A 25,908-nucleotide genomic window follows, 5' to 3' on the forward strand; every position below is an offset into this window, starting at 1 on the left:
GTGTGTGTGTGTATAAATATAAATATATATATGATGTATATATATATATATATATATATATATATATATATATATACACACACACACACACACACATATTTACATATCATGGAGAGAAAGAAAACACAAATGTAAAAGAAATGGGATAAAATATTACAGTGGTTGAATCTATGTAAAGAATAATGAGCATACCTTTGTCCTAAGCAATGTTAATTTACATAGATGAGCAAATGATGCGTGAATCTAGATTTCCATCCAAGAAGATTATAATTAACAATAGACCTATAAATTCAAGTGTTTACTAACCATATCCATTAGGACATTCCACAGATAATTCAAAATTAACCTTTCCACAATTGGTTTTACAAGGTCCCCCTTTAACCTGAATTTCTTCATTGTTTCTGGTACCAAACTAGATCCTTTCCTCTATTTCCCTTACCACATCTCCTCCACCAACACAAGGAAACATTCATGACACTCCAAGTCTGATCAAATCAAAAGTTAGAATCAACCCTTAAAATAACAAAAAAATTGGATTATTATGAATATATTTTTGAAACTCGCATCAGGTGTGTACATATTCATTCAGTCAATATGGTTTTCCACAGCAACTTCTGTGTCTAGCAACTTCTGGTTGGGTCATTGGACACATACTTATTGGCCTCCTACAGTGTTCTAGAGGCTGTTTTGGATGTGAGGAATATAGCAAGGAACATTCTTAGAGCTTAAATTCTAGTGGGGGTGGTTATTCAGAAGCAGTGGTAAGTGTCATGAAAGAAAAGTGTATAAGGGGGTGTTTCCTTGGGTACTGTAATCAGGGAAGACCTCTCTAGTGAAGAAGTATGTGAACAGGGATTTAATATAATGGTGAAGCAAAGTCAGGCTAATGTCTTGGAAGAACATTCTAAGAAAAGGGGAATTTCAAGTGTGAAGGCCTTAGGCCAGGAGTATGCTTGGTGTTCAAGGAACAGCCGAGAGGCCTATGTGTATTATTATACTCAGTGAGCAAGAGGATAAGGAAGGAAGGGAGTTCCTAGGTCTGGATCCTATGATCCACTCTGTGAGCAGTGAATCCACTCTGCCAGGTCTAATTTAGTCTGGGTATTGATTTCAGTTGTCCTCATGATTTTGTGCTTAGACTGAGAACACAAACTGGACTGCATTTTGTGGGGAAGAAGGGATATTGAGGACCAAGGACAAGGTGAAGGAGTCTCCCAAGTGCAAAGATGTTGCCCTGAAGATTACTGACCCCGAACTGGATAGACCCCAGAGAACTGAAAGTGTGGTGTCAGAAAGATGACAGCAGGAGGAGTAAAACCTTTGTCCTGCGTGAACTAGCATCACTGGTCAAACAGCCTGGACACCCCAGTCTCTTCTCTTTGCCTCCTCCCCTCCCCATTCATTGTTCCAAATGACTGTTCCAAAATTAACTAAGCTGATATCTAGGATCCTTTCTAGCCTTTAGGTAGTGATGGAGAGTATTTTGCTTTTGTACTAAAGCAGTGACTTTTGTCAGGAAGTGTAATACATTGTTTTAATAAGGAAAGTAACTCGATGCCACACTATCTCAACTGATGAATGGATAAAGAAGACGTGGTACGTATGTACAATGGAATACTACTTGGTGATCAAAAAAATGAAATCTTGATTTGCAACAATGTGGATGGAGCCAGAGTGTGTTATGCTAAGCAAAATAAGTCAGTCAGAGAAAGGCAAATATCATATGATTTCACTCATATGTGGAATTTAAGAAACACAACAGATGAACGTAGGGGAAGGGAAGGAAAAATAAGATAAAAACAGAGGGAGGCAAACCATAAGAGACTCTTAAATACAGAGAACAAACTGAGGGTTGCTGGAGGGGAAGTAGTTGGGGGGATGGGCTTCATAGGTGATGGGCATTAAGGAGGGCACTTGTTGGGATGAGCACTGGGTGTTGTATGTAAGTGGTGAATCACTGAGTTCTACTCCCTAAACCAATACTACACTGTATGTTAACTAACTTGAATTTAAATAAATAAGTTTAAAATAATAATAATAAAATAAAATAATGAATTCCAGTTTTTATATCAGTTTCTAGGCACATGGTCTAGGCACATAGACCAAATATAATATAATTTTAATTTACATACCTCTGTATGGTAAAAAAAAAAAAAAAAAAAAGTGCAAACAACAAAAAAGGTCATTCTGTTTTTTTCAAGAGAACTGACTTTTTTCCAGGATTGACTTAATGACTGAAACAGCTTGAATTATTTTCTAAAATATCTATTCCATTTTATTTTCTTATTCATCAGTTTCTAATCAATTCATCATTTTTCTTTCTCATTTTATTCTTCTCGATCTTTGTTGTTTCCCCTTCTTGATGTCCATAATCCTAAAGATTGTCTTCCTTTTGCTGAAAAATTCTGTCTGATAAGCATACCCTTTTCAAGTTCAGGTAAAATAAATATAAAGTAAGAGTAGAAGACAAAATGGGGCAGAACATCATATGGAAATGAAAACAGTATATTCAAGGCACACTCTTCATATTTTATAATTAATAATTATAATTTACAAAGTAAAAAGTTAAAAATATATGCTATTAGGCAGTCTCCACAGCACCATTGATTGATATAAATATTTTAATCAGACGTTAACTTTAACATAATTCTTTTAGGATATAATAATTTTCATGTACTATATAGCTTCTTATGCATGTAACCATTCATTTTCTTCTGTAGACTTTATTGTAGGATCTTGAAATCAAGCTTAAAACTCATTCATCACGATGATCTGCATTTTTTCTTTTATTTCCTTTCTTTATCTCTTCTCATGATAATTTTTAATTTTCCAAATCAGACCAGAAAAGCTTTTTTTTAGATTATGGAAACACTAATTTGAAAAGACATTTGCACCTCCATGTTTACTGCAACATTATTTACAGTAGCCAAGATGTGGAAGCAACCTAAACGTCCATCCATAGATGAATGGAGAAAGATATGGAATACTACTTAGCCATAAAAAAAAAAAAAAAAAAAAATGAAACCTTGACATTTGCAACGACATGGATGGATCTGGAAGGTGTAATGCTAACTGAAATAAGTCAGAGAAAGACATACCATAGGATCTCACTCATATATGGAATTTAAGAAACTAAAACAAGAACTTCCTTTCTTGGGTGGCAGCCAGAGCAGAGAGAGCGCCCTGAAGGCCTTGGGCACACTGGGAGAATACAAGGTAGTGGGGTGCCTCCTGCCCACCCCCAAATGCCACACTCCACCCCTCTATTACATGCGAATCTTTGCACCTGATCATGTTGTCACCGAGTCCCGCTTCTGGTACTTGTGTCTCAGCTGAAGATGAAGTCTTCAGGGGAAATCGTGGACTGTGGACAGGTGTTTGAGAAATGAGAAATGCCCCTTGAGGGTGAGGAACTTCAGCACCTGGCTGTGCTCTGACTCCCGCAGGGGCGCCCACAACCTGTACCGGCAGTACCGGGACCGACCGCGGCAGGCGCTGTCACCCAGTGCTACTGAGACACGGGCGGGTGCTCCACACCGCGCCGGGCTCACTCGATCCAGGTCACGAAGGTGGAGGAGACTGCAGCCAGCAAGTGCCACCAGCCCTCAGGCCAGCAGTTCCGGGACTGACGATCAAGTTCCCGCTGTCCCACCGGCTGCTGCATAGCCAGCACAATCCATAATGCACTGCCAGGGACCCAACACATTCTTGAAGATGCAGAGACTCCCTGTCCCCAGGCTGGCCGAAATAAACTCCTTGGGGGAAAAAAGACAGAGAGAGAGAAACAAACAAGCAAAAAAGGAACAAAGGGGAAAAAAAAGAGACAAACCAAAAAACAAACTCTTAACTGTAAAGAACTGGTGGTTACCAGAGGGGAGATGGTGGGGGGATGGGTGAAATAGGTGAAAGGGATTGAGACTTAATTTTTATGATGAACACAAGTAATGTATAGAATTGTTGAATCAACACAGGTATCAGGTTGTATACCTAAAAGTGATAGAACACTCTATGTTAACTCTAATGGAAGTAAAATTAAAAAAAAAAATAATAAAATAAATAAAACATAAAAAATATGAAATAAAATAAATTTTGAAGAGAAAATCTTTTTTAATGTTTATTTATTTATTTTGATCCAGAGAGAGAGAGAGAGCAAGCATGAGGGAGGATCAGAGAGAGGGAGAGAGAGAATCCAAAGCAGGCTCCTTGCTGTCAGCACAGAGCCCTATGTGGGGGTCGGTCTCACAAACGGCAAGATCATGACCTGAGCTGAAAGGAAGAGTCAGACACTTAACTGACTGAATCACCCAGGTGCCCCAAAAGAGAAGATATTTTTTTTTAAATGTTGAATACAGGTCACACATGATGTTCCAATTTCAGGTATATAACATAGTGATTCAACAACTCTCTATATATGCTGTGGTCACAGGTGTAGCTGCCATCTGTCACTCTGCAACACGATTGCAGTACCATCGACTATATTCCCTGTGCTGCACTGTTTATTCCTGTGACTTATTTATTCCATACTGGAAGCCTGTAGCTCCCACTGCCCTTCACCAATTTTGCCTGTCTCCCACCCCCACCCCTCGGGCCATCATGTTTGTTCTTTGTATTTATAGGTTTGATTCTACTTTTTTGCTTGTTTGTTTGTTCGAGCTTTGTTTTGAAGAGTTCATTCTAATCAATTTTTGCATTATAAAAAATGTTGTACAAACATGGCTTGTCTTGACATGGCAGGCAATATGTGAGATTTCTACACATGCTTTTATAGCTGTCTCTTCATGATGATCATTTAACAAGCTAGCATTTATTGGGTACTTACTTTAGGCCAAGTACTGTTCTACGTACCATGTACGTATTAAGTCATTTAATCCTGATAGCAGCCCTAGGAGGTAGGAACTATTAAAATCCTGGTTTCACAGATGATAAAACTGAGAGGCAGAGAGGTTGATAATTTACCCCAGGCCTCATGTCTGTAAAGTAGAGAACCAGAGATTTGAGCCCAGGCAGACTGGCTCCAGAGCCTTAACTGTTCATCACTCTGCAACACTTGCGTTAGCTGATGTAGCCCAGAGAATGCGGGAGGGATGCTGACTACTGAGTGCAGACTGCTGAGCAATGTAACAGGAGGGAAGAACAGAATGGAAAATTTGCTCCCTGCTTGATATGTGACATGTTTCCCAAAAGCACAGAACTGTAAGAGACTTTATTTTTTCTTTAGTCATAAAGTATGTGCACAAGGAAGAAGAGAATTTAAAAGGCTGTGTGTAGGCGTGCCGAGGTGGCTCAGTTGATTAGGTGTCAGACTTCAGCTCAGGTCGCGATGTCACGGTTTGTGAGTTCCAGCCCCATGTCGGGCTCAGTGCTGACTGCTCAGAGCCTGGAACCTGCTTCGAATTCTGTGTCTCCCTCTCTCTCTGCCATTCCCCCTCTCACACTCTGTGTCTCTTTCTCTCTCAACAATAAACATTAAAAAAAATAATGATAAAATAAATAAAGGCTGTGTGTAACAGGTGGCTGCATCCGCACTGTAACCTCAGTGTTTAGCACAGGCTTGCTTCAAACATGTAGTTGTTCAGTAAACCACATTAAGTTTTTTTACAGGCTACCCGATTTGCTTTAGTAAAAGCTCTTTTATGAATTTTAAACTTACAGCAGTTTTGTGAGGCATTTCTTTTCCATGAAGCCTAACACTTAAAATACCCTTTATGTATCCAACGGTAAGTGCTGCTATAAGCAGTTCAAAATCTCTTTGAAACACTCCCTCCGTTAAGAAAAAAATTTGTTAAATACTTGACAAGCACCCTTTCTCCTAGAGAAGCTAGAGGGTTTCTACGGACCAGGGGAAATCGCCTCTCCTTCATCCATCCCCTTGAGAATCTTAGTTGAGAATTGACACCATTCATCATTCAGCATCGTGACCCCGTTTTTTCCCATTCAGTACTTCACCTGAGAGGGGAAGTGCTCTTACTGGTCTTCTGCAGGGTGCATTTTGAAAAGGGTGCGCACTACCTGTAAAATTCACATCTCAGGTTAAGATTGTATCCTTGGCATTGTAATGTGATATTAGCAAAAGTACTTTTATAATCCTACCTGCCAACAATTAACATCTATAAATAGAAAGATCACATGATTCCAAAATTACCCAAGTCTTGGAAAGAGTTTTTATCATAGATCTTCCTTTAGCCAAGGGTCTTTTCTCTACCAACTTCAAAAAAAAAGCTCAATTTGAACAAACTCTGATGATGTAATCAAGCAGATTTATCCATATCATAAAAATAAACCAACACACTTAGGAATTTAAAGTCACATTATCATAGTCAACAATAATGTATGGTACACTTAAATTTATTTTAAGAGGGTATATCTTATGCTAAATGTTCTTACCATAATAAAATTTTAAAAATACTTTCAAAAAATAAAATAAGTCACATTACCATAAATTCATTAATCTACATGCTGTAATAACAGATATAATATAAAGAAAAAAAAAGGTAAACTAGGAAAGGGGAGCCTGGGTGGTTTAGTTGGTTAAGCCTCTGACTTCGGCTCAGGTCATGATCTCAAGGTTTCTGAGTTGGAGCCCTGCGTTGGGCTCTGTGCTGAGAGGGCAGAACATGCTTTGGATCCTGTCTCCCTCTCTCTCTGCCCCCCCCCCAAATAAATAAACATTAAAAGAAATGTAAACCAGGAAAATAAATTAAAAACTAGGCTAGAAAAATAATCTAGAATAGGGGATCCCCTGGGTGGCTCAGTCAGTTGAGCATCTGACTCTTGATTTCAGCTCAGGTCATGGTCCCAGGGTCATCGGATTGAGCTACTGCTCAGTGTAGAGCCTTCTCGGGATTCTCTCTCTCCCTCTCCCTCTGCTCTTCTTCCCTGCTTGTGTGTTCTCTCTCTCTCAAATAAATAGATAAGTATTACATATATAATATAAATAAAATAAATATAATAAAATAAATAATATATATTATGTTATATATATTATTTATTTTAGAGAGAGAGAGAGAGCAATGTGGGTCTCAATCCCATGAACCATGAGATCATGACCTGAGCTGAAATCAAGAGTTGGACGCTCAACCGACTGAGCCACCCAGGTGCCCCATAAAAATAGATTAAAACCTTGGTTTCTGAACATAACTTGTTCTGGAAACATGCTTATAATCCAAAGCACTTACTTATCAAAGCGAATTTCCCCATAAGAAATAGTGGAAACTCAGATGATTCATTCTACAACCCCAAAATATTCATATAAAAATGGTTACAATACTGTAATACACAATAATAAAGAAAATACAAAATATAAAGAAAAATAAATTAACCTGCACTTACCTTTGAAAACCTTCATGGCTGGTGTGAAGCAGACAAGAAAGAGGAGGGTTATTGTGTAGGACAACTTGCACTATCACTAATGGAATCACTGCTATCTATTGACTCAATGGAATATTTCTTTCTTTTTTTTTTTTTGTACAACTTTAAGAAGGAACCTATCCAATGACCTAGAATGAAGCAAAGCATTCCTTAGCTTACTCTTGTCTGGAAAAGCAGAGGGCTGTCCGTAGGTGCTTTGAAGTGACAAAAACACACTAGTGCCAGTTGTGGGCACCTTCCAACGTTCTGAAAAATCACTGATTCCTGCCAAACACCACAGCCTGAGACAGAGCATCTGAGTATGGGAGACAATCACCCACAATCCCGCAGCAAGACAGAGAGAGAGAGAGAGAGAGAGAACCATTGGCTCAGTTGTGATCATGTGACATTCAGCATCATAAATTAAAATTTATTAGAAATGTTTGCTCTTCTGGTGGAACACTTACAGAACAAGTTACTCACAAGGCAAGGTTTTACTGTATTTTTAAAGAAGAGCTCTTAGCAACCTGGATCCCAAAGGTGATGGACAGCTAAGAGAAAGCAGTGCCTAAGAACCAGTACTACTCATAGGAAACTATGCACATCAGAGGCCTAATGGGCAGGTCTAAACACAATTAAAATATTGAGTTGGTCTTACAAAACCCTGAAACAACTACACTTAACTGATGAGTGAGTCACGTCTAGCTCCTATCAGATTCCTAATGAGAGCAAATAAGAAAGAGCAAATGACAAAACATTGGGAAATCTCTATCTTGTGTAGATATGGCGCATATATAGATGTAGATATTTGCTTATATAGGCACCTGTCACATACCAGTTCACAAGCGTGTTTGATATGACAATGTGTGTGTTTTTGTAGCTTTCTTGTTCATATTCAAACACAATGCAAATATAGATAGCATTCCCATCTATGTGAGATATAGAAATGTCAAAACCCTCCTTTGCATCTTCTGCAGATGTTGAAAACCACGTGTGTATATTTTGTTCAGGGTGTGTGTGTGTGTGTGTGTGTGTGTGCTTTTAACAAGAAGTCTAGTTTAAAAAAAGAACCAATTCCTTCCATTTTTATGTGCTGTTCTTGTTTCCTGGGAGTCTGAAGCTATGCTAAATTATTTGAAGATGAACATCAGCACATCTTCAGAACACCTCTGCCCTCTCTTTTTGCTCACCACTTAAAGCTGCGAGGAAACAGTCTGTCATTTTCTGTACATAGCTAACTCGGCAAAACTTTTGAGGATAAGCAGCATCTCCCAGTGTGGTTGTGTACATAACAGGAGAATATTAGCTGAAGCACTTCGTAAATGATAGAGCATTAAACATATGTAAGGCACTGTGGCCATTAGCATTACTTTAAGCCAGCCATGTCATTAAGGGAAAGAATGGAAATTAATATCTATTAAGGACCTAGTTATAGCAGAATATCAGGAACTTTACTAGAAGTTTTACATATGTTGTCTTATTGAATAGCGTTCATAGAGAATACTGCAGGAACTCTTTTCTCTTTTAATGTTTATTTATTTTTGAGAGAGAGAGCGCGCACATGGGCCTGTGTAGGTGGGGAGGGCCAGAGAGATGAAGACAGAGGATCTGAAGCAGGGGTTGCACTGTAATTAGGGGCTCGAACTCAGGAGCAGAACAACCATGAGACCGTGACCTGAGCTGAAGTCAGAAGCTTAACTGACTGAGCCACCCAGGTGCCACACTACTGGAACTCTTAAAGGTGCCAAATAAAGAGTTTGTAGTGGATACAAACGTAGTTCCATAGGAAAGATGTGACATCATAAATCTTTATTTGAAAATGAATCATAGTGCCAGTTTATAACATTTCCCTCTAAAAAGCATTGGTTTGCTTTACTAGGCAATGAGTAGTTCATTATGGAGCTGTCAGAACTTGGCGAAGGCTATAGATTCTGTATTGCATACAAAATCTTAGTATCTTTGCTGTGATATAGAGTGTCATTTTTATAAACTGGTAGTAACATGAACTCTGCTTCCTTTATAACCATTGTTAGTTCGTTACAGTATCCTAACTCTGCACACAGTTTTTACTGACCTTTATATCTTTTAAACTGCCCCTGAAGCCCACTGTCTTGGCATCCAGTAATCTTTGGACTTGCAAGGATCTGAGTTGATATTTTTTGCATTCTATGATCATGATTCCTACCCCCAAATAAAATACAGAATTATATGTGTATATCTCAGTGAGCTGCATTGAAGGATCTCATAAAAAATGTGATGACAGGAGAGAATTAAAAAAAAAAAAAAAAAGCATCCACCAAAATCTTCTCCAGGATTTTGAAGTTAAAAGACATTCGCATGGAGTCAGAGAAAGTCAGGCTCTTGAGGCTGCCATTTGCTTCCATAGAGCTAACAGGGAATGTGGATTAAGAGGGCACAAGGAGAGAATTATTATGACTTCTATGCATTCATTCAATTACTAAGTGTTCAGCACCATGATGGATGTTGTGGTGGACTCTCTCCTGTACTAACTGGGGAAAAAAAAAACACAGAAAGAAATAACAATAATAGCATAATATTAATATAAGGTATACTGTATCATGATGCAGTTGGAGGTTCTAAGGGAAAAATGAAACTTACGTTTGAACAGTGAGCTCACAGCATTTAAATACCTGTAAAGGTACAAAACACCAGCTAGGTCAGTACCCAGCTTATCAAATGTACTGCCTGTCAGTGCTATTAAGACTAAATAATAGAGATTTGTTAAAGGTGGTCATGCCATTGATTTACCTTATGATAAGAAACTGTACAGAAGTTAGATACGGAGTTATTTTGTCATTTCATGGTAGACTTGTAGGGTCAACTTAGTAACATATTATGCGGAGCATGCTGGCACTGTTTCCAAAATATTCGATGAGCCAAGAGCAAGTCCACAGTCACAAGGTGGGTACAGTTTCCTGTGTGCAGAAACGGAAACTTCTGAATCTCCCACACTGCCACCAGGGGTCAGGCACCGGGTGGGAGGAGAGGGCACTCTCCCAGACAGGAAGTGTTGTATTACCCAGGGCAGCACCAGAACCACAATCCCTGTCCTCTCTTCCTGAAAGCAGCATATTGCTGGCTGAGTAGATTTGAAGGGAGGACCTCAGAAATGTTCTGCCCTCGCAAAGGTATGTGTAAGTGCTCTCAGCTTTAAAGAAGTCATTTTGGAAAGTCAGATAAGGCTGGCTTTGTGTTGTATTTTCAAAATCCGGATAAGCTATATAGAAATCTTGGTTACTGCTTCTAAAAAGGGAATGTTTGGTAGGGGAGGTCCAGAGAGGGTAAACTATGCTGAAATACTAAATCTAAATATAGAATCTAAAAAAGACTTTCGGTGCATGTACATTATTTGTCCCTGATTTACTATAGGTACTGCTGCTAACTACAATTCTATCAGGAGTTGCTCCCAGATATAGATTCAGACATAGTGATTTAGAGTGATCTGAAGTTTTCATGTACAATGGCCACTTATAACAAGTCATCAGTGACTTCTTTTCATGCATTCACTGGAAGTCATTTGTCAATAAGGTTTCCATATTGTCTTACCTTGCCCCTAACTGAAAAATTGTGCACAGCTCAGGTAGTAACAGTGATCAAGTCACATGCTTATATTTTATCACCACTGCTCTGGGTTTCAAAAACTGGTAATACATTTCATTAGACTCTCCTCACCATCTGTTTAACACTTGGCTTAAATGCATTTGTTTTCCTTCAGCATTTTATTCCTTTAAGTTCTCTGGGCTCCAGAGAAATGAGGAGAGAAATAGGAGGTTTTTGTATTTTTTTATTAAGTTTTGGTCAAACAAGTCAAAATAACATTATTATTATTGATGGATCGGCCTGTACTTTTAAATGGAAGGAATAAAGCTATAAAAAGATCTGATGCATGTGAGTAACCTCTTTGATTTTTAATGGCATGCAGCTGATGGAATTCATTATTGACTTTTAAAAATAAAATTGCTCTGCATTATTATTTATTTATAATTTTGCCTTTCTAAAGAAGTGATTACCATTACTAGGTTAGTTTTTCCTCAATCACAGCAACTATGTGACAACATCAGAATGTGTAATATTACCACTTAGTCATGAGGCTTAATGATGTTGAGGATATTATCTCTTTCAAATTAGTAATAAATTCATGAGCATAATGCACAGCTAAAAGGTTGAGGATCTTTTCTTTTTATTTGAGTAATTTCAAAAGTAATTATTTCACATTATAGGGCAATTTATGTATACAATTCTCATTACAGAAACAGAAATGTTTTTAATTAGAAACAATCTAATTTCATTTTTCCAGTTCAGCACACAGATTTTGGGATGGTAATCATGATATATGCAAAATGCCCAAGTAAAATATTTAGATGATTAGTTTCAGCTCAGACAACTTTTTAATTTTAATCACAAATTCTAAAGCTTTTAGGTCATCAAGGAAGTTGATCACCAGTCATAACAAGATTTAATTTCCAAGCATTGCCCAACATTTAATCATTACATTTAGTTCAAATTTGAGAAATAACTAGTTCAAATCTGAGAAATTGTCTAGTTTTCAGTCTTCATGATTCAAAAAATATGCAAGGATGGAAAAATCTTCAGTATTAGACATGAAGCCAGAGATGATTGAACAATGTATGAAACCCTTTTTGAAAGCTGATGTTTTCAAGTATCATTTCATACATAGGACAGCAGTTATTGCTTATATAATCAGGGGAGCTGGTACAGACCGGATTCAGACCACCATTGAGTTTCAGTGAAGCTCCTGGTTAAATTAGATCAATCCCTCCTCCATTCTTCTACGTCTCCTCCAGGCCATCCTCGCCTCCCCTAGTTGCTTCCTCCTATCCTCCTCTTCCTCTTCCTCCCTTCTTTACCTTGTACCCTCTTGATGCTTGCACACTCAGACATCTTTTTGCACAAATGGATCTGTTTTTTTTTTAGCAGTGGTCAACACTGTGAAACTGAAGGATAGTAATTAATATTTCATACATAGCACTTAAGCTTCTTCACCTAGATTATGCATTTTGCTTCATTGTACCCATCCATAGGCACTTAATAAATGCTTATTGATTGTCTAGTAAGGTTGTGTTATGACTTATTTACAGAAATTTCATACCTTCTGCAGTTACCAATACTGTATTTCTTTGATTCTAAGATCTGCCTTCCCTCCATCGCCTGCCCCCCCATTTTAGCTTTTTAAAATTGATGGATGGTGTATCATGGTTTAATTAATTTTTCAATCTTGGTGGTACACCTGATAAGGCATGCTGTTCTAGACATGAAATATGGCCGTGAAAATATAGATAAATCTAGTACTTGCATAATATGATAAAGGCTGTGCATTTCACATTCAAACAGGTGAAGAGTATTCTTTCTTTGTTATGTGGCTGGCTTATCCGTTGCCAGTTTTGGTCTCTCCTCACCACCTTCCTTTACCCTGATTCCCTTATCCTGTGGTTCTACCTGTTCTTGAGTCTCTGGAAAATACTCAAAGAATTTTATTAGTACATTAACTACCAAAATTTAACTGTCATGAAATGGAAAGAGTACAAGGTTTTAAAACTAAAGACATAGGTTCAAGTTATGGTTCTGTTCCTTAAAACTCTGAGTACTTAGTGATCCAGTAACTATTCTTAGAGCTTCAAATTATAGATCTAGGGGCACCTGGGTGGCTCAGTTGGTTAGGGATCTGACTCTTGGTTTTGTCTCAGGTCATGATCTCATGGTTCGTCAGATCGAGCCCCATGTTGGGTTCTGTGCTGATAACACAGAGCCTGCCTGGAATTCTCTCTCTCTCTTTCTGCCCTTCCCTACTCGTGGTCTCTCTCTCAAAATACATGCATACATGCATACATACATAAAGTTATACATCTAAAGAACAGAAATAATATGAATAACTTGAATAATTTCTTCATCATAGAATTGTGAAGACAATTTGTAAAAAAAAAAATTGAGCCAGTTAAACTATTGAATATGAAATGTATAAGACAGTACCTTATAAACCATGAAATACTATTTGCTTATAAATTCTAAGCATCAACATTAAAAAAAAAAATTAGACAAGCCTATGTGTAAGTGGAAATTGGGAGGAGGAAGGAAGAAGAAATGAAAGAATTTTCCCCAAACTAAAGAGAGTGAATTCCGCATTTTAATTAACCCATTAACTCACTGTCTGAATGACAAGGAGCACTGTGAGATCTCTCCCCAGAGAACTTCCAGCAGAGTCCTAGTTATTTTTGAATCCCCCTGCTGAATGCTTGCCAGTCTCTGAGAGCTTGTATCCTTTATTGAATTAGCAGAACCACAGCCCACAGCACCTCCGTGGCATTAAAAATAAAAGAGGTTACTTAGATTCCCAAATTCCTTTCCTATCTTTGTTCCTTCCACTTAAGAGACAAATCGATCTGTAAATTACAGTAAGGCTTTTTGGCTTTAGAAAATGTAAGTATGTTTAACAGTGAGTTTGGGAATCCTTGTATGACAAAGAATTTTGTCTAACTCCCCGACTTTTGGAGGAAGACATGGTGGAGGGGAGTGGGGTGGGTGGGTTGCCAGCAATTAGTATCTTTCTGCATTTGTTTGCATTAATTTCTTGGTCTGGTCAAAGCAACCAAACCCTAGTTTGTTGTCTATTTGTTCGTCCCCAGTGTTAATTTATTTACCAGGCCCTGTTATACATAAAGACTTAAACTAAAATGGAATTTTCACATGAACATACATTTTAATAGAGCTTTACCTTACACAGAAACAGAATTCTAGGTAGGTATAAGCTAATGCCCACTGGAAAAAACACTACGAATTGCGATATAGTAACTGTGGAAAGGGTCCCACTCTCTGGTTCTAGATATTCAGGAAGGGGTACTGATACAATATCAATGGAACCAGATAAGATGAGTCACATAGTTACTGCCATAGCCAGGACCCTTTTTCTGCCATAAAACAGACTTCAAATATTTTCAATTTGAAATTTCATCTATAGTTCACCAATGAGAAATGCACTGCATAGAAGGACACAGGTACCATCACATAGAAGCCAAAAGTGTGTTATTTTCTTTTAAACTGTTTAGAATTTCAGAATTCTCTCATACTTTTATTGTATTGGCTTTCACAGTTTCAGGAACATAATAGTAAAAAATAAATGTCACTGCTGTTTCTTCAAAACACAGGGAACTTCAATGGTACTTAAAGCAGTACTGCTTAGTGTAAATTCCATTGCAATAGTGAGTGTGAAACAGAGACTGTTTTTTAAAAGGTAGTGTGTGTGTGTGTGTGTGTGTGTGTGTGTGTGTGTTGTTTATGAGGATAGGGATACTTTCAAAAGTCCAGAGTAAAGAAAAGAAAGAGGTGCTGTATTAAAGGCACTTGTAGGTATGAAAAGGAGGATTCAAGGAGTCAGAATTTGGTTAGTACTTGAAAATCTTGTTTCCTTTCCTGTCCCTGCCAGTGGAGAGTCTTTCAATTTCTCATGTCAGTCACTTGATTTCCAGAGACCATAAGTTGTAACTCTAACATGAACAATTGCCATTTAATAAAATACAGGGATTTAAAATTTTCCTGTCTCAATTTATTAGTAATAACAGCAAACATGAACAGAAGAGTGACTTGGTGTTAGGTACTATACTAAGTGCTTTACATATATTAACTACTTAATATGTTAATACATTTAGACATGATGGTAAGAATCATACATTAGCATTTCAGTTCATAAGCACCATTTTTCTAGATGTTCAGTCCAAGAAATATTGGTGTAATTCTAGACTCTTCTTTTTCCTCTCCCACTTTGCATCTTTCCTCCTGGGTCCAGATTCCATCATCTTATGACAACAACTGCAGTCTAACTAGTATTGCTCCCTGATTGGCCTCCTTCTTGCTGCCTTTGCTCTCCTCTGCAAAATTCCCCAACTCCCACCCCACTCCTGCCGCCCCACCCCCAACCGGTCAGCTTTCAGTGAGACAGCTGGAGAAATATGCGACAACAGGAATCTCCTTCTGTCACTCCTCCTGTGCCTAACTCCTGCAAGGCTCCCGTTTCTCTTCAGAAGCTGAAGTTGTCATGACAGCACACAGGGCCTGACCTGATCGCCCGCCTGCATGGGCACAAGTGTGTGCCACACATACACACACACACACACACACACACACACACACACACACACCTGTTGTCTATAATTTCCTCCTTGTTCACTCCACTTCAACTACACTGGCCTTCTTGCTGTCCGTTGAACCCACCAGGCATGCTTCTTTCTTAAGGTTTTTGCAATTTACTGTTCTTTCTGCATCGAAGGCCTCCCCATCGAGACTGATGCTGCCACTACAGTCACTTTCATTAGTCTGTATTCAGAAGTTGACTTTCCAGTGTGACCTTCCCTGGCTGCCCTATCTAAAATTCCAAATCTCGTCTGTTCCTCAACAGTTCATATTCCTCTTCTCTGCTTTTCTTTTTCTCCTTAGCACTTATCTCTAACACATATATATGTATTTATGTTTATCTTGCTAATTGGAATGCAAACTCTACGAAGAAGAAGCTTTTTTTTTTTTTCATATTTGATCACTCATATCAAGAACAGAGCCTGGTATATAATATGTCCTAAATAAATATTTGTTGAATATGTCCTCAGATCAACCCTGTGCATTAGATATAATTATTAGCCCCATTTACAAATGAGAAAGTTAAGGCACAGAAAGATGAAGAATTTGCCTAAGGTCAAACAAGCTTATTAGCGAGTGTTGGAGCCAGAATTCAAACCCAAGGCCCTGCTCTAGAGTCTGTGTTCAAACCACTCAGATGACTGAGTAAATTAATTGGAAAATTGAACTATATGTAGATTCATCTATTCACTGGGATTTTCTTCAATATACTTTCCTTCCAGTTAAATGGAAAATAGTTGTCTTTCTTAAACAGCACAGTCACACATAACAAATCCTCTTTACTTCATCACTTTTGGAATTTTTTTTCTAAAAAGAAGGTATGAGTTTTTAACATAGAAAAATATGAAAACAAATGACCCAACCCCACTTCTGTTGGCTGTCAAACAGCAATAATAAAGTAACATATGGGAAATGTTTTTTTTTTAAAGTTAACAAAATGGAGAAGTATAAAATGGAAACCTTTATTGAACACCTGCTATGCTGTGTAACAAATAAACCCCGGGACTATATATTTGGTAGTACAAGTAGAATCTAATGAGAGAGACAGACACATACACAGTTATAATCATGCACTTCTTGGGACACCTGGGTGGCCCAGTTGGTTAAGCATCTGACATCTTCTCAGGTCATAATCGCACAGTTTGGTTCGTGGGTTCAAGCCCCATATCAGGCTCTGTGCTGACAGCTCAGAGCCCAGAACCCGCTTTGGATTCTGTCCCCTTCTCTCTGCCCCTCCCTGCTTGCATTCTGTGTCTATCTCTCTCAAAAATAAACATTAAAAAAAATTTTTTTATATCATACACTTCTTTAAGTGCCACAGTAGGGTTATATATAATTTTGAGTAGGAATTTAGAAGAAGAAACACCAAACAGAGATCTGCTGAAAGCTGAAAGCAGGGCTTTACAGAGTGAGTTGTGGAACAGGTAGATAAAACAGTGAGTGGAGGGGAATTAAGGGTCTCAAAGCTGAAGACGGTGGTACATGGCTGGCTCAGTAAGTAGAACATGAAGTTCTTGATCTTGGGGTCATGAGTTCGAGCCCAACATTTAGCACAGAGCTTAGTTAAAAAAAAATAAGAAGATACAATTTTTGAAAGAAGATGTTGGGGAATGCCAATAAGTAGGTGTGCCATATCACAATTTTGCCTTAGGGGATGAGACTAAGAGCAAATATTTTAAAATAACATTTCATATGCTATAGAATAGAAATTATAGGAAAATGAGTTATCTGAACAATAAGTACGTACATTTTGAATTTAATTCATAGAAGAATATCTTTACTTATCCAAATGCAGCGTGTAGAAAATTGTCAATTTCATCTTTTCAGGCTACTTCAATCTCATTTTTCATAGGATTCAGGTTGCAGGGTACTGACAAAAAAGAACAAGAAATTCTACTCTCCAAACTGTTATTTGCTTAATATGTTAGGCCGGTTCCAACTTCTTATATGTAAGGGCAAAGCAAAAAAAAAAAAAAAAAATTATCCTGAGTCTATTTCTGTTCAGTGTTTTTTGTCCTTGTATGTTTCCTTCCCCACCTCGTTCATCTGGAAAGTCAAGTTTCCAACAGATCATCTCTCTGATTTGACAAGGTCACTGTGAACTTCCTGTCATCCAGAATGTTAGCAGTTTGATCTTGCTTAGTGACAGACTGCTTGGTCAGTCAGGTCCTCCTTCCAAAAAAAGGGCACAATGCTCTTACGTAGCAGTGACTTTATCCATAAACAACTAAAAAATAAATAAGAGATTTAGGTGATAAATGTTAAAAAGAAAATAAAGGTCATGTGAAATTGGAGTGGGGCAGGGCTGTGGCACAGTGGTCTTTGATATTGATGGGGGGCATGGATGAGAAGGTATCATTAGAGCTGAAACCCAAATGATGAGAAGCCATACACGCATCCAGGGGAGTAGCTAACCATGTAGAGGGGGATAATAAGTGCAAAAATTAGGGGATGAAAATGAATTTGGTTCAAGGAACAACAACAAACAACAACAAAATACCAGAATGCCTGGAGAGGGTGGTAATACTGACAAAATGAGGTCTCAGAGTTAACCAGTGACTTGATGTACCCTCATAATTAAACTTCATTTCTGACTATGAACACTGGAAATGTTATTCTTCTTTACCTGTATCTCAATTATAAATCTGCTATTTCTAATAGAGAATTATTGAATTTGCTCTGCCCTGCATGATTTGTAATGACCTTTAACATACATTCTAATTTTACATGAAGTTCCCCAATAGCCCCATGAAGTAAGTAGGACTAACATTGTTTCCATTTTATAGGTAAGGAGAAGATGGCAGGTAAATGTCACACAATGTGCTTAGATAGGCCTGCAGCGTCCCCTCTCTGCTCCCCCTACTCATCCTGATTTCCATGCTTCATCAAGATTATCAAAATGTCAAAACTGTCTTTTAGCCCAGACTTGAAATGAATCTGGGGCTTCAGGATAACTAAGGGTTCATCCTTGCTGAAAAAAGAAAAACAAAAAGAGTTGGTATAATGAATAAATTAGCACTAACAGCACACGAGTTATAGCAAGGATCTACACACTCGCCTTTTAGCCACATCACTGATTCTGTTCGTGGCTGGTTGATGCATCATGTGATGTTCCCTGTCAGATTTGAGTTTTAAACGATTCATTCTGGAACATGGATTTGAAGAAAATAGGACAGGTTACTCCAGTGAGACATGGTGACGACCTGAACTGTGTTAATTACAGTTTAGGTCTCCTAGCCTCAACCACCTTAGTCACCAAGGGGATTCTGCACTATGTCATCAGTAATTCTTCCCTATCGGAGCCTTCTTGCACTGCTGGTGGGAATGCAAACTGGTGGGGCTGCTCTGGGAAACAATGTGGAGGCTCCTCAAAAAACCAAAAATAGATCTACCCTATGACCCAGCAATTGCACTACTAGGAGTTTATCCAAAGAACACAGGAATGCTTATTTGAAGGGGTACATGCACCCCAATGTTTATAGTAGCACTATCAACAATAGCCAAAATATGGAAAAAGCCCAAATGTCCATTAACTGATGAACGGATTAAGAAGATGTGGTGTGTGTGTATATATGTCCACAATGAAATATACTCGGCAACAAAAATGTAATGATATCTTGCCATTTGCAACAATGTGGATGGAACTGGAGGGTATTATGCTAAGCAAGATAAGTCAGTCAAAGACAGATATCATATGATTTCACTTGTATCTGGAATTTGAGGAACTTAATAGATAATCATAGGGGAAGGGAAGGAAAAAGTAAAAAACAGAGAAGGAGGCAAACCATAAGAAACTCTTAAATACAGAAGCAAACTGAGGGTTGATGGAGATGGGCTAAAGGGGTGATGGGCGTTAAGGAAGGCACTTGTTGGGATGAGCACTGAGTGTTATGTGCAGGTGATGAATCACTGTATTCTACACCTGAAGCCAAAAACTATACTGTATGTAATCTAACTTGAGAATAAAAAAAAAAATTCCCTATCTTACTGAAATGGTGTCACATGTGACACCTAATTTTTTTTTAAACTGAACTATATTCTTCTATTTTTCATATGCTTACTTTATCATAAAAGGATATTAGATTATTTATAAGTTATTATAGGAATTAGTTATACTTAATGCATACCTTTTTCTTTTCTATGTGCTTGAAATTTGCTCTTTTAAGTTCATATCTTTTCAAGTACTGATCTATTTATAATTTTCAGGGTTAAAAAATTCTTTTGTATCATGAAATACTATCTTGGTGTGTTCAAGGTTTTATTTGTGTGTGTGTGTGTGTGTGTGTTTGTGTGTGTTTTCTTACAAGAAAAAAAATTGAATTGAAAACTCAATCTAGGGGCACCCAGGTGGCTCAGTCAGTTCAGTGTCTGACTTCAGCTCAGGTCATCATCTCACAGTTTGTGAGTTCAAGCCCCGCGTCAGGCTCTGTGCTGACAGACAGCTCAGAGCTTGGAGCCTGCTTCAGATTCTATGTTTCCCTCTCTCTCTGCCCCTCCCCACTCACACTCTGTCTCTGTCTCTGTCTCTCAAAAATAAGTCAACATTAAAAAAAAAGAAAAAGAAAAATCAACCTAGACAAGCGAGAAATATCTCAGGGTTGAAACTATCAAGCTCACTTAGAAGCTCACTTACTAGAAGCAAGTCAGGGTTATGCAGTTAAACACAAATTCTGTTATTTAGTTCTAAAAATTAAATTATTAAGTAGAAGTATGATATTTGCTGTCCCAGCCTGTTCACTAAAAAGACCTTTTTACCTTTTGTAATTTTTGATGGTTAAATTGAGGTGTTTATGGAAATCAGTTTTTAAAAACTAGTCTTTCCTGCTTTTTTGCCTGTGGTGTTTATACAAATGTCATTCTCAGTAGGACATGGCTGTGGTTGAAGTTTGGTGGCTTTTCCCTTTTAATTCAGTCTTTTTTCATATTTTTAAATTCATTTGCTAACTTTTGCTTATTTTTTCTTGTGGTTTCTTAGCACTTACTCTGTCTGGATGATTAATCGTGGTTGTAATTTTTTTACTTTAAAAGTATCTAATTTTCTTGCTTTTTTCTTAAACTCATTCACATTTATTAAACGTGTGATAGTATTTAGGAATGTCTTTTTTTCCTCCACTTTTTCTTCCAAGTCTCAAAGCTCATTTCCTGATTTAACATTTGTAGATTCTTGTAATAATCAAAAAACAACCACTACCACCAAGTCTTAAACTTGAGGAAAAGATCTCATGGTTATTATTCACTAGTGTTGTGATAACTTTTCTCAGTTTCAGACACATTAAATAAATTTAATACTGTATATTTTTAAATAAGTTATTTAGAACATTTACAGTTCTCATTTTCATCGTATATTTCAAACCAGTTTTAAAATTTATATGATTAACATTTTAAATGCAACATGATAATGTGTTCAATAACTTTTTAATTTTTTTTTAGAAATGTTTATTTATTTTGAGAGGCAGACAGATAGAGACTGAGAGAGCACATGTGTGCCCATGTGTGATCGGGGGAGGGGCAGAGAGAGAGGAAGAAAGAGAATCAAAGAAGGCTCCACAGTATGACCCACAGAGCCTGACATGGGGCTCAGTTTCACGAACAGAGAGACCATGACCTGAGCCAAACTCAAGAGTCAGGTGCTTACCGGACTGAGCCACCCAAGTGCCCCAGTTTAACAATAATTAAACAAATTTTTTTCATTGTTTATTTTTGAGAGACAGAGCATGAGCGGGGGAGAACCAGAGAGGGAGGGAAATACAGAATCCAAAGTAGGCTCCAGGCTCTGAGCTGTCAGCACACAGCCTGACACGGGGCTTGAACCCACAAACTGTGAGATCATGACCTGAGCCACAGTTAGACACTCAACCACCTGAGCCAGGTGCCCCATAAGTAATAATTTTAAAGGGCTAACACACATTTTGCTTTTATCACTTTAAAACTGCAAATCCTGAAAAAACATAAAATGCTGAAACCCTTTTTCTTCTTTATGTCTGGACTCTTTTCTATCTCCAGATAGTTCTCTGTCATGTCGTCACCACACGTACCTCAAAGTACATGACCCTCTTATGCAAACAACTGAAATCAAGGCAACTCTGATAAAGCATGTCTTGTTAAGCAAAACTGGATCAGAGCACATGCAGAAAGGGAAGAATTTGGGATACAAAACGTGGTATTTCAAAAGAAAACTTGGTTTCGCATCCATTTCTTAAGATATATATTATGCTGGGACACAAGCAAGAGAGCAGTCCTGATTTATCTGGCTTCTGGCATTCTGGCAGAGTTGCCTTCAACATGCTTTTAAATTCCATTAAATTCCTTGCTCTTTTGAAATATACTTTTTACTATTGAGAATCTCTAGCAAAAATAGGGGATAGAGATTACTTTTTTACAGTGGAAACATTAAATGCTGGGATAAAGAAAATTGGCTTTTTGAAGCAGAAATAGATGAAACACTAGGTGGTAAACCTGTGTTGGTGTTTTACATCAACGCTACCATTGTGTAATATATTACTCTTGAATTAATGTATAGATGGATGATGATGACATCATCTACAAATAAAGATGACAAAAATGGTAAGAAATCAAACTTCAGTTCTTTAATTTTTTTAATGTTTATTTATTTTTGAGACAGAGAGAGACAGAGCATGAACGGGGAGGGTCAGAGAGAGAGGGAAACACAGAATCTGAAGCAGGCTCTAGGCTCCAAGCTGTCAGCACAGAGCTGGACGTGGGGCTCGAACTCACGGACCGTGAGATCATGACCCGAGCCAAAGTCGGAAGCTCAACCGACTGAGCCACCCAGGTGCTCCTCAAACTTCAGTTCTTTTAGAGAATATGCTTCTACTTCTCCCCTAAGGCCAAGAAACAATCATACTGATTATTTAGTTCTTCCAGTTCTAGAAGGGAGCTTACTTGCTGCCTTTCATTGATGATCAAAAACTCATGCCACTTAGTAACAAAGAAAATGAATCTGAAAAGACCACCAGTCACTGGTACAATTCTTAGCTTGAAAGAATTAGCATATAGGCAAGCCCTAAAGCTTTTGCCATTATAGGATACGGGAAGAGGTAGAGGTTAAGTCACAAGGGATATGCCAGCCATCCCTTCTGAAGGTCTATAATGCTGCATTTAGGATTTCCCATGCTACTATTTTTTTTTTAATGTTTACTTATTTTTGAGAGAGAGACAGAGCGTGAGTGGGGGAGAGGCAGAGAGAGAGGGAGACACAGAATCTGAAGCAGGCTCAGGCTCTGAGCCATCAGCACAGAGCCCAACGTGGGGCTCGAACTCAGGAACTTTGAGATCGTGACCTGAGCCAAAGTTGGACACTTAAGTGACTGAGCCACCCAGGCACCCCTCCCATAGTACTATCACTCAGGGTGATTTACTGCAAGCAATTTTTAACTGGACTTCTAACCTGTCTTCTTTCTCCCTGCCCTTCCAACCCATTATCCATACCATCATCTTGATGATCTTTCTAAAACATAGAACTCATTGGTTCTCTCTTAAAACCCTCAAAAGATTTACCATTGCCTACTACATATATTCCAGCCTCCTTATTGTGGCACACATACTGTTCATGGTTCGGAAGCTATCTTTCTAGCATCTGTTGTGTTCTGTGTCCTACTATCCATTGGATTGTTGCAAGAGTTCAATCAGAAAATATATAATAGAGCATTTAATAATAACTAGTATTTACTGAACGCTTACCGTCTTACCAGGTTTCACGGACTGGGCTGGGTACTTATGTGTATTCTTTCATTTAATCTTCATATAACCCTATGAGGTGGAGATGCTTGTATAATCTCCATTCTCTAGACAAAGAAACAGATTTTGAGAGGTCACACAACTTGCCCAAGGTCACACCTGTAGACAGAAATGGACTTGTAATTTTATCTGTCCAACTCCAAAACCAGTGCTTTTATAGACTTCACTGCTGCCTGGCACATTGCCAGGTGTACAGTTCGGTTTGATAAAATATTCATTTTCCAAAACCCATCACTGTAAAACTGACGGTATCTGGAAAATGACCTTCCTTTTCTTGCTTCCACCGCCCACCAAGGCTAACCGATAAACCACATCTTTGACTTTTTCTGGATGCCCTAGACACTTCTATACTGTCCCCCTTCACCTTCACACTCCCCATAGTGCAGCGCAATGACTTCTTGAAATGTCCAACCCCTCTGATCAGTTGGCGGTTCCTTGGGTACAGGCACCATATCTTCATTGCCTTTGTATTCTCAGAGCAGAGCATGCGGCACCCAACAAATGCTGAGCAGATGAAGTGACGCAAGCTCTGAACAGAATTTCAAAATATGTGGGGCTTTGCTCTTTCTCAGAAGTGAAGTATCCCTACTTCTACTCAAGGTGTAACTGCACTAACCCTTCAAATAACAATCAGATTTTATGAAGGAGCACAATCAGACTCAAGGAGGTAAAAGCGCTTGAAGAGAAGACGAAATTGTCCTCTTTTCCCTCCATAAAATTGAGGGATTTTCCTACCAAAGGAGAGATGATAACATTTAGAAATAGTGTTACTTAAAAAAAATTTTTTTTAACATTTATTCATTTTTGAGAGACAGAGGGGGACAGAGCGCAAGTCGGGGAGGAGCAGAAAAAGAGGGAGACACAGAATCTGAAGCAGGCTCCAGGCTCAGAGCTGTCAGCACAGAGCCCGAGGCGGGGCTCGAACTCACAGACCGCGAGATCATGACCCGATCTGAAGTCGGGTGCTCAACTGAGTGAGCCACTCAGGAGCCCTTGCATTATTTAAAAAAAAAAAAAAAAAAAAAAAAAAAAATTAATGTTTATTTATTTCTGAGACAGAGACAGAGCATGAGTGGGGAAGAGCCGAAGAGAGAGGGAGACACACAATCCGAAGCAGCTTCAGGCTCTGAAGAGCCCGACGCGGGGCTCAAACTCACAGACTGCGAGATCATGACCTGAGCCGAAGTTGGACGCTCAACTGACAGAGCTACCCCGGCACCCCTAGAAATAGTGTTATTTGAAATTTGGAATTTAAATTCTCTTAAAAGTTTAAATTCTCGTAAGAACAAATAATAGTCATGCCTCATGCTAAGTTGGCTAAGACTCATCTTATGCTTTGTCCCCCGCTGGTTCTTTTTACTTTTCCCAGAGTTATAGGTATGCTCATTCCATTTCCCAGCGGTTAGTGAAGTTAGGAAACACTCCTAAATTCTAACATCTGAGAGAAGAAGGGAGATCAACTGATAGGCCTGTGGTCACTGCATGTGTCAGTGCAAGTCCCAGAAACAGAGCTTGGATCTTTTGACTACCAGTCCCAGGTTCTACTACCATGTCCCCTGAGTAACCTGGTAAAAATAGAGGCTGGTGCAGTTGGCAAAATACATCAGTCATTGCTAGTGTTCATATTCCATTTTTCCATGTTTAATGGAGTAATAATTTAAACTCATGAATGTTTATGTTCTTTTGGTGAGTATATAATAGTATGTCAAGAACACCGGTATAGAAATGATTCTAGAATTTACATTATCCCCCCAATTAGAGAGAGTCCACATATACCAGATTATAAAATAAATAATATTTATTGACCATCATTATTCTTTATGAAGAGGAGGGCAAAACACTATTTTTAATAAACTCTTTTTTTTTAATTTGTGTAGCAAGATCTTCCATCCCTGAGAGATCCAACACTTACCAGGTCTAGAGCAGACATGGTCTAAATACAGTATGATATATCTGTAAATTATAATCCCATGTCTTAAAGGAGTGAAATTCCCCACCTCCTATGGTCTCCTAAGGTCTATGAATTTGAGGGTGAGCCGTAAAATCTCACCTGTTTGACCTCCTTTGTCTCCTTTTTGTTTCGGGGAAATGGTGGCTTAGGTTTCTCTGCAGAGAGAAAAGTCAGCTGATTCCTGGGTTTAGTTCCTTGCACTGCTGCCTGCCAGGTTTGCACCAGCGGACAAGTCATTGAGCCTCCTCCACCTCTCCTTTCTACATCTGCAACGTGGGGATCATGTTACTCTCCTTCCCCCCCACCCCAAGATTGTTGCAAAGATTAATGGCATGTGTATAAACATGGGCTTAAATTCTAGAATCTTGGCATGAAAAGGACTTTTCCAAGGTGAATCTACCTCACCATATTTTCAGCTAAGAAAACTGAGATGCAGGAATGGTAAATGCTTTGCCCAAGATCATTTGGCCAGGGTCATAAATCTGAGCCTAGAAACCAAATATTTTGCTTGAGTGTACTTTGTTATTATTTTTTCCACTTGATAAGCACAGCAGAACTGATATTCTCACGGGAGGAACATAAAGACTATGAGAGAATGAGCTGAAAGAGGAAGTAGGCTTTTCACACCAAGTAATATGACAGCAGATGAGAAAAGAAAAGAGGAAGGTACAAGGAAGAATATTTATTGG

The 25,908-nt window shown here is 38.4% G+C and overlaps 1 protein-coding gene and 1 pseudogene across 7 annotated transcripts in view; both read left to right on the top strand.

Moving 5' to 3' along the window:
- OXR1 (oxidation resistance 1) overlaps positions 1–25,908 on the top strand; it is a 445,002-nt gene that overhangs the window by 314,849 nt on the left and 104,245 nt on the right. The window contains exon 1 of one of the 7 annotated variants that reach the window (XM_019467874.2): positions 10,463–10,496. The exons of the other annotated variants lie outside the window; for them this stretch is intronic. Coding sequence (XP_019323419.2) covers positions 10,478–10,496 — 19 coding nt within the window. The 5' untranslated portion in view covers positions 10,463–10,477. Of the gene's footprint in view, positions 1–10,462; positions 10,497–25,908 lie in introns of those variants that run through there. 7 annotated transcript variants of the gene reach the window in all.
- Positions 763–4,113, top strand: LOC128775319 (60S ribosomal protein L18a-like; annotated as a pseudogene).

This window comes from Panthera pardus, unplaced genomic scaffold (assembly GCF_024362965.1).
Source record: "Panthera pardus isolate Hobbes unplaced genomic scaffold, ASM2436296v1 HiC_scaffold_7, whole genome shotgun sequence".
NCBI classification, from domain to species: Eukaryota; Metazoa; Chordata; class Mammalia; order Carnivora; family Felidae; genus Panthera; species Panthera pardus.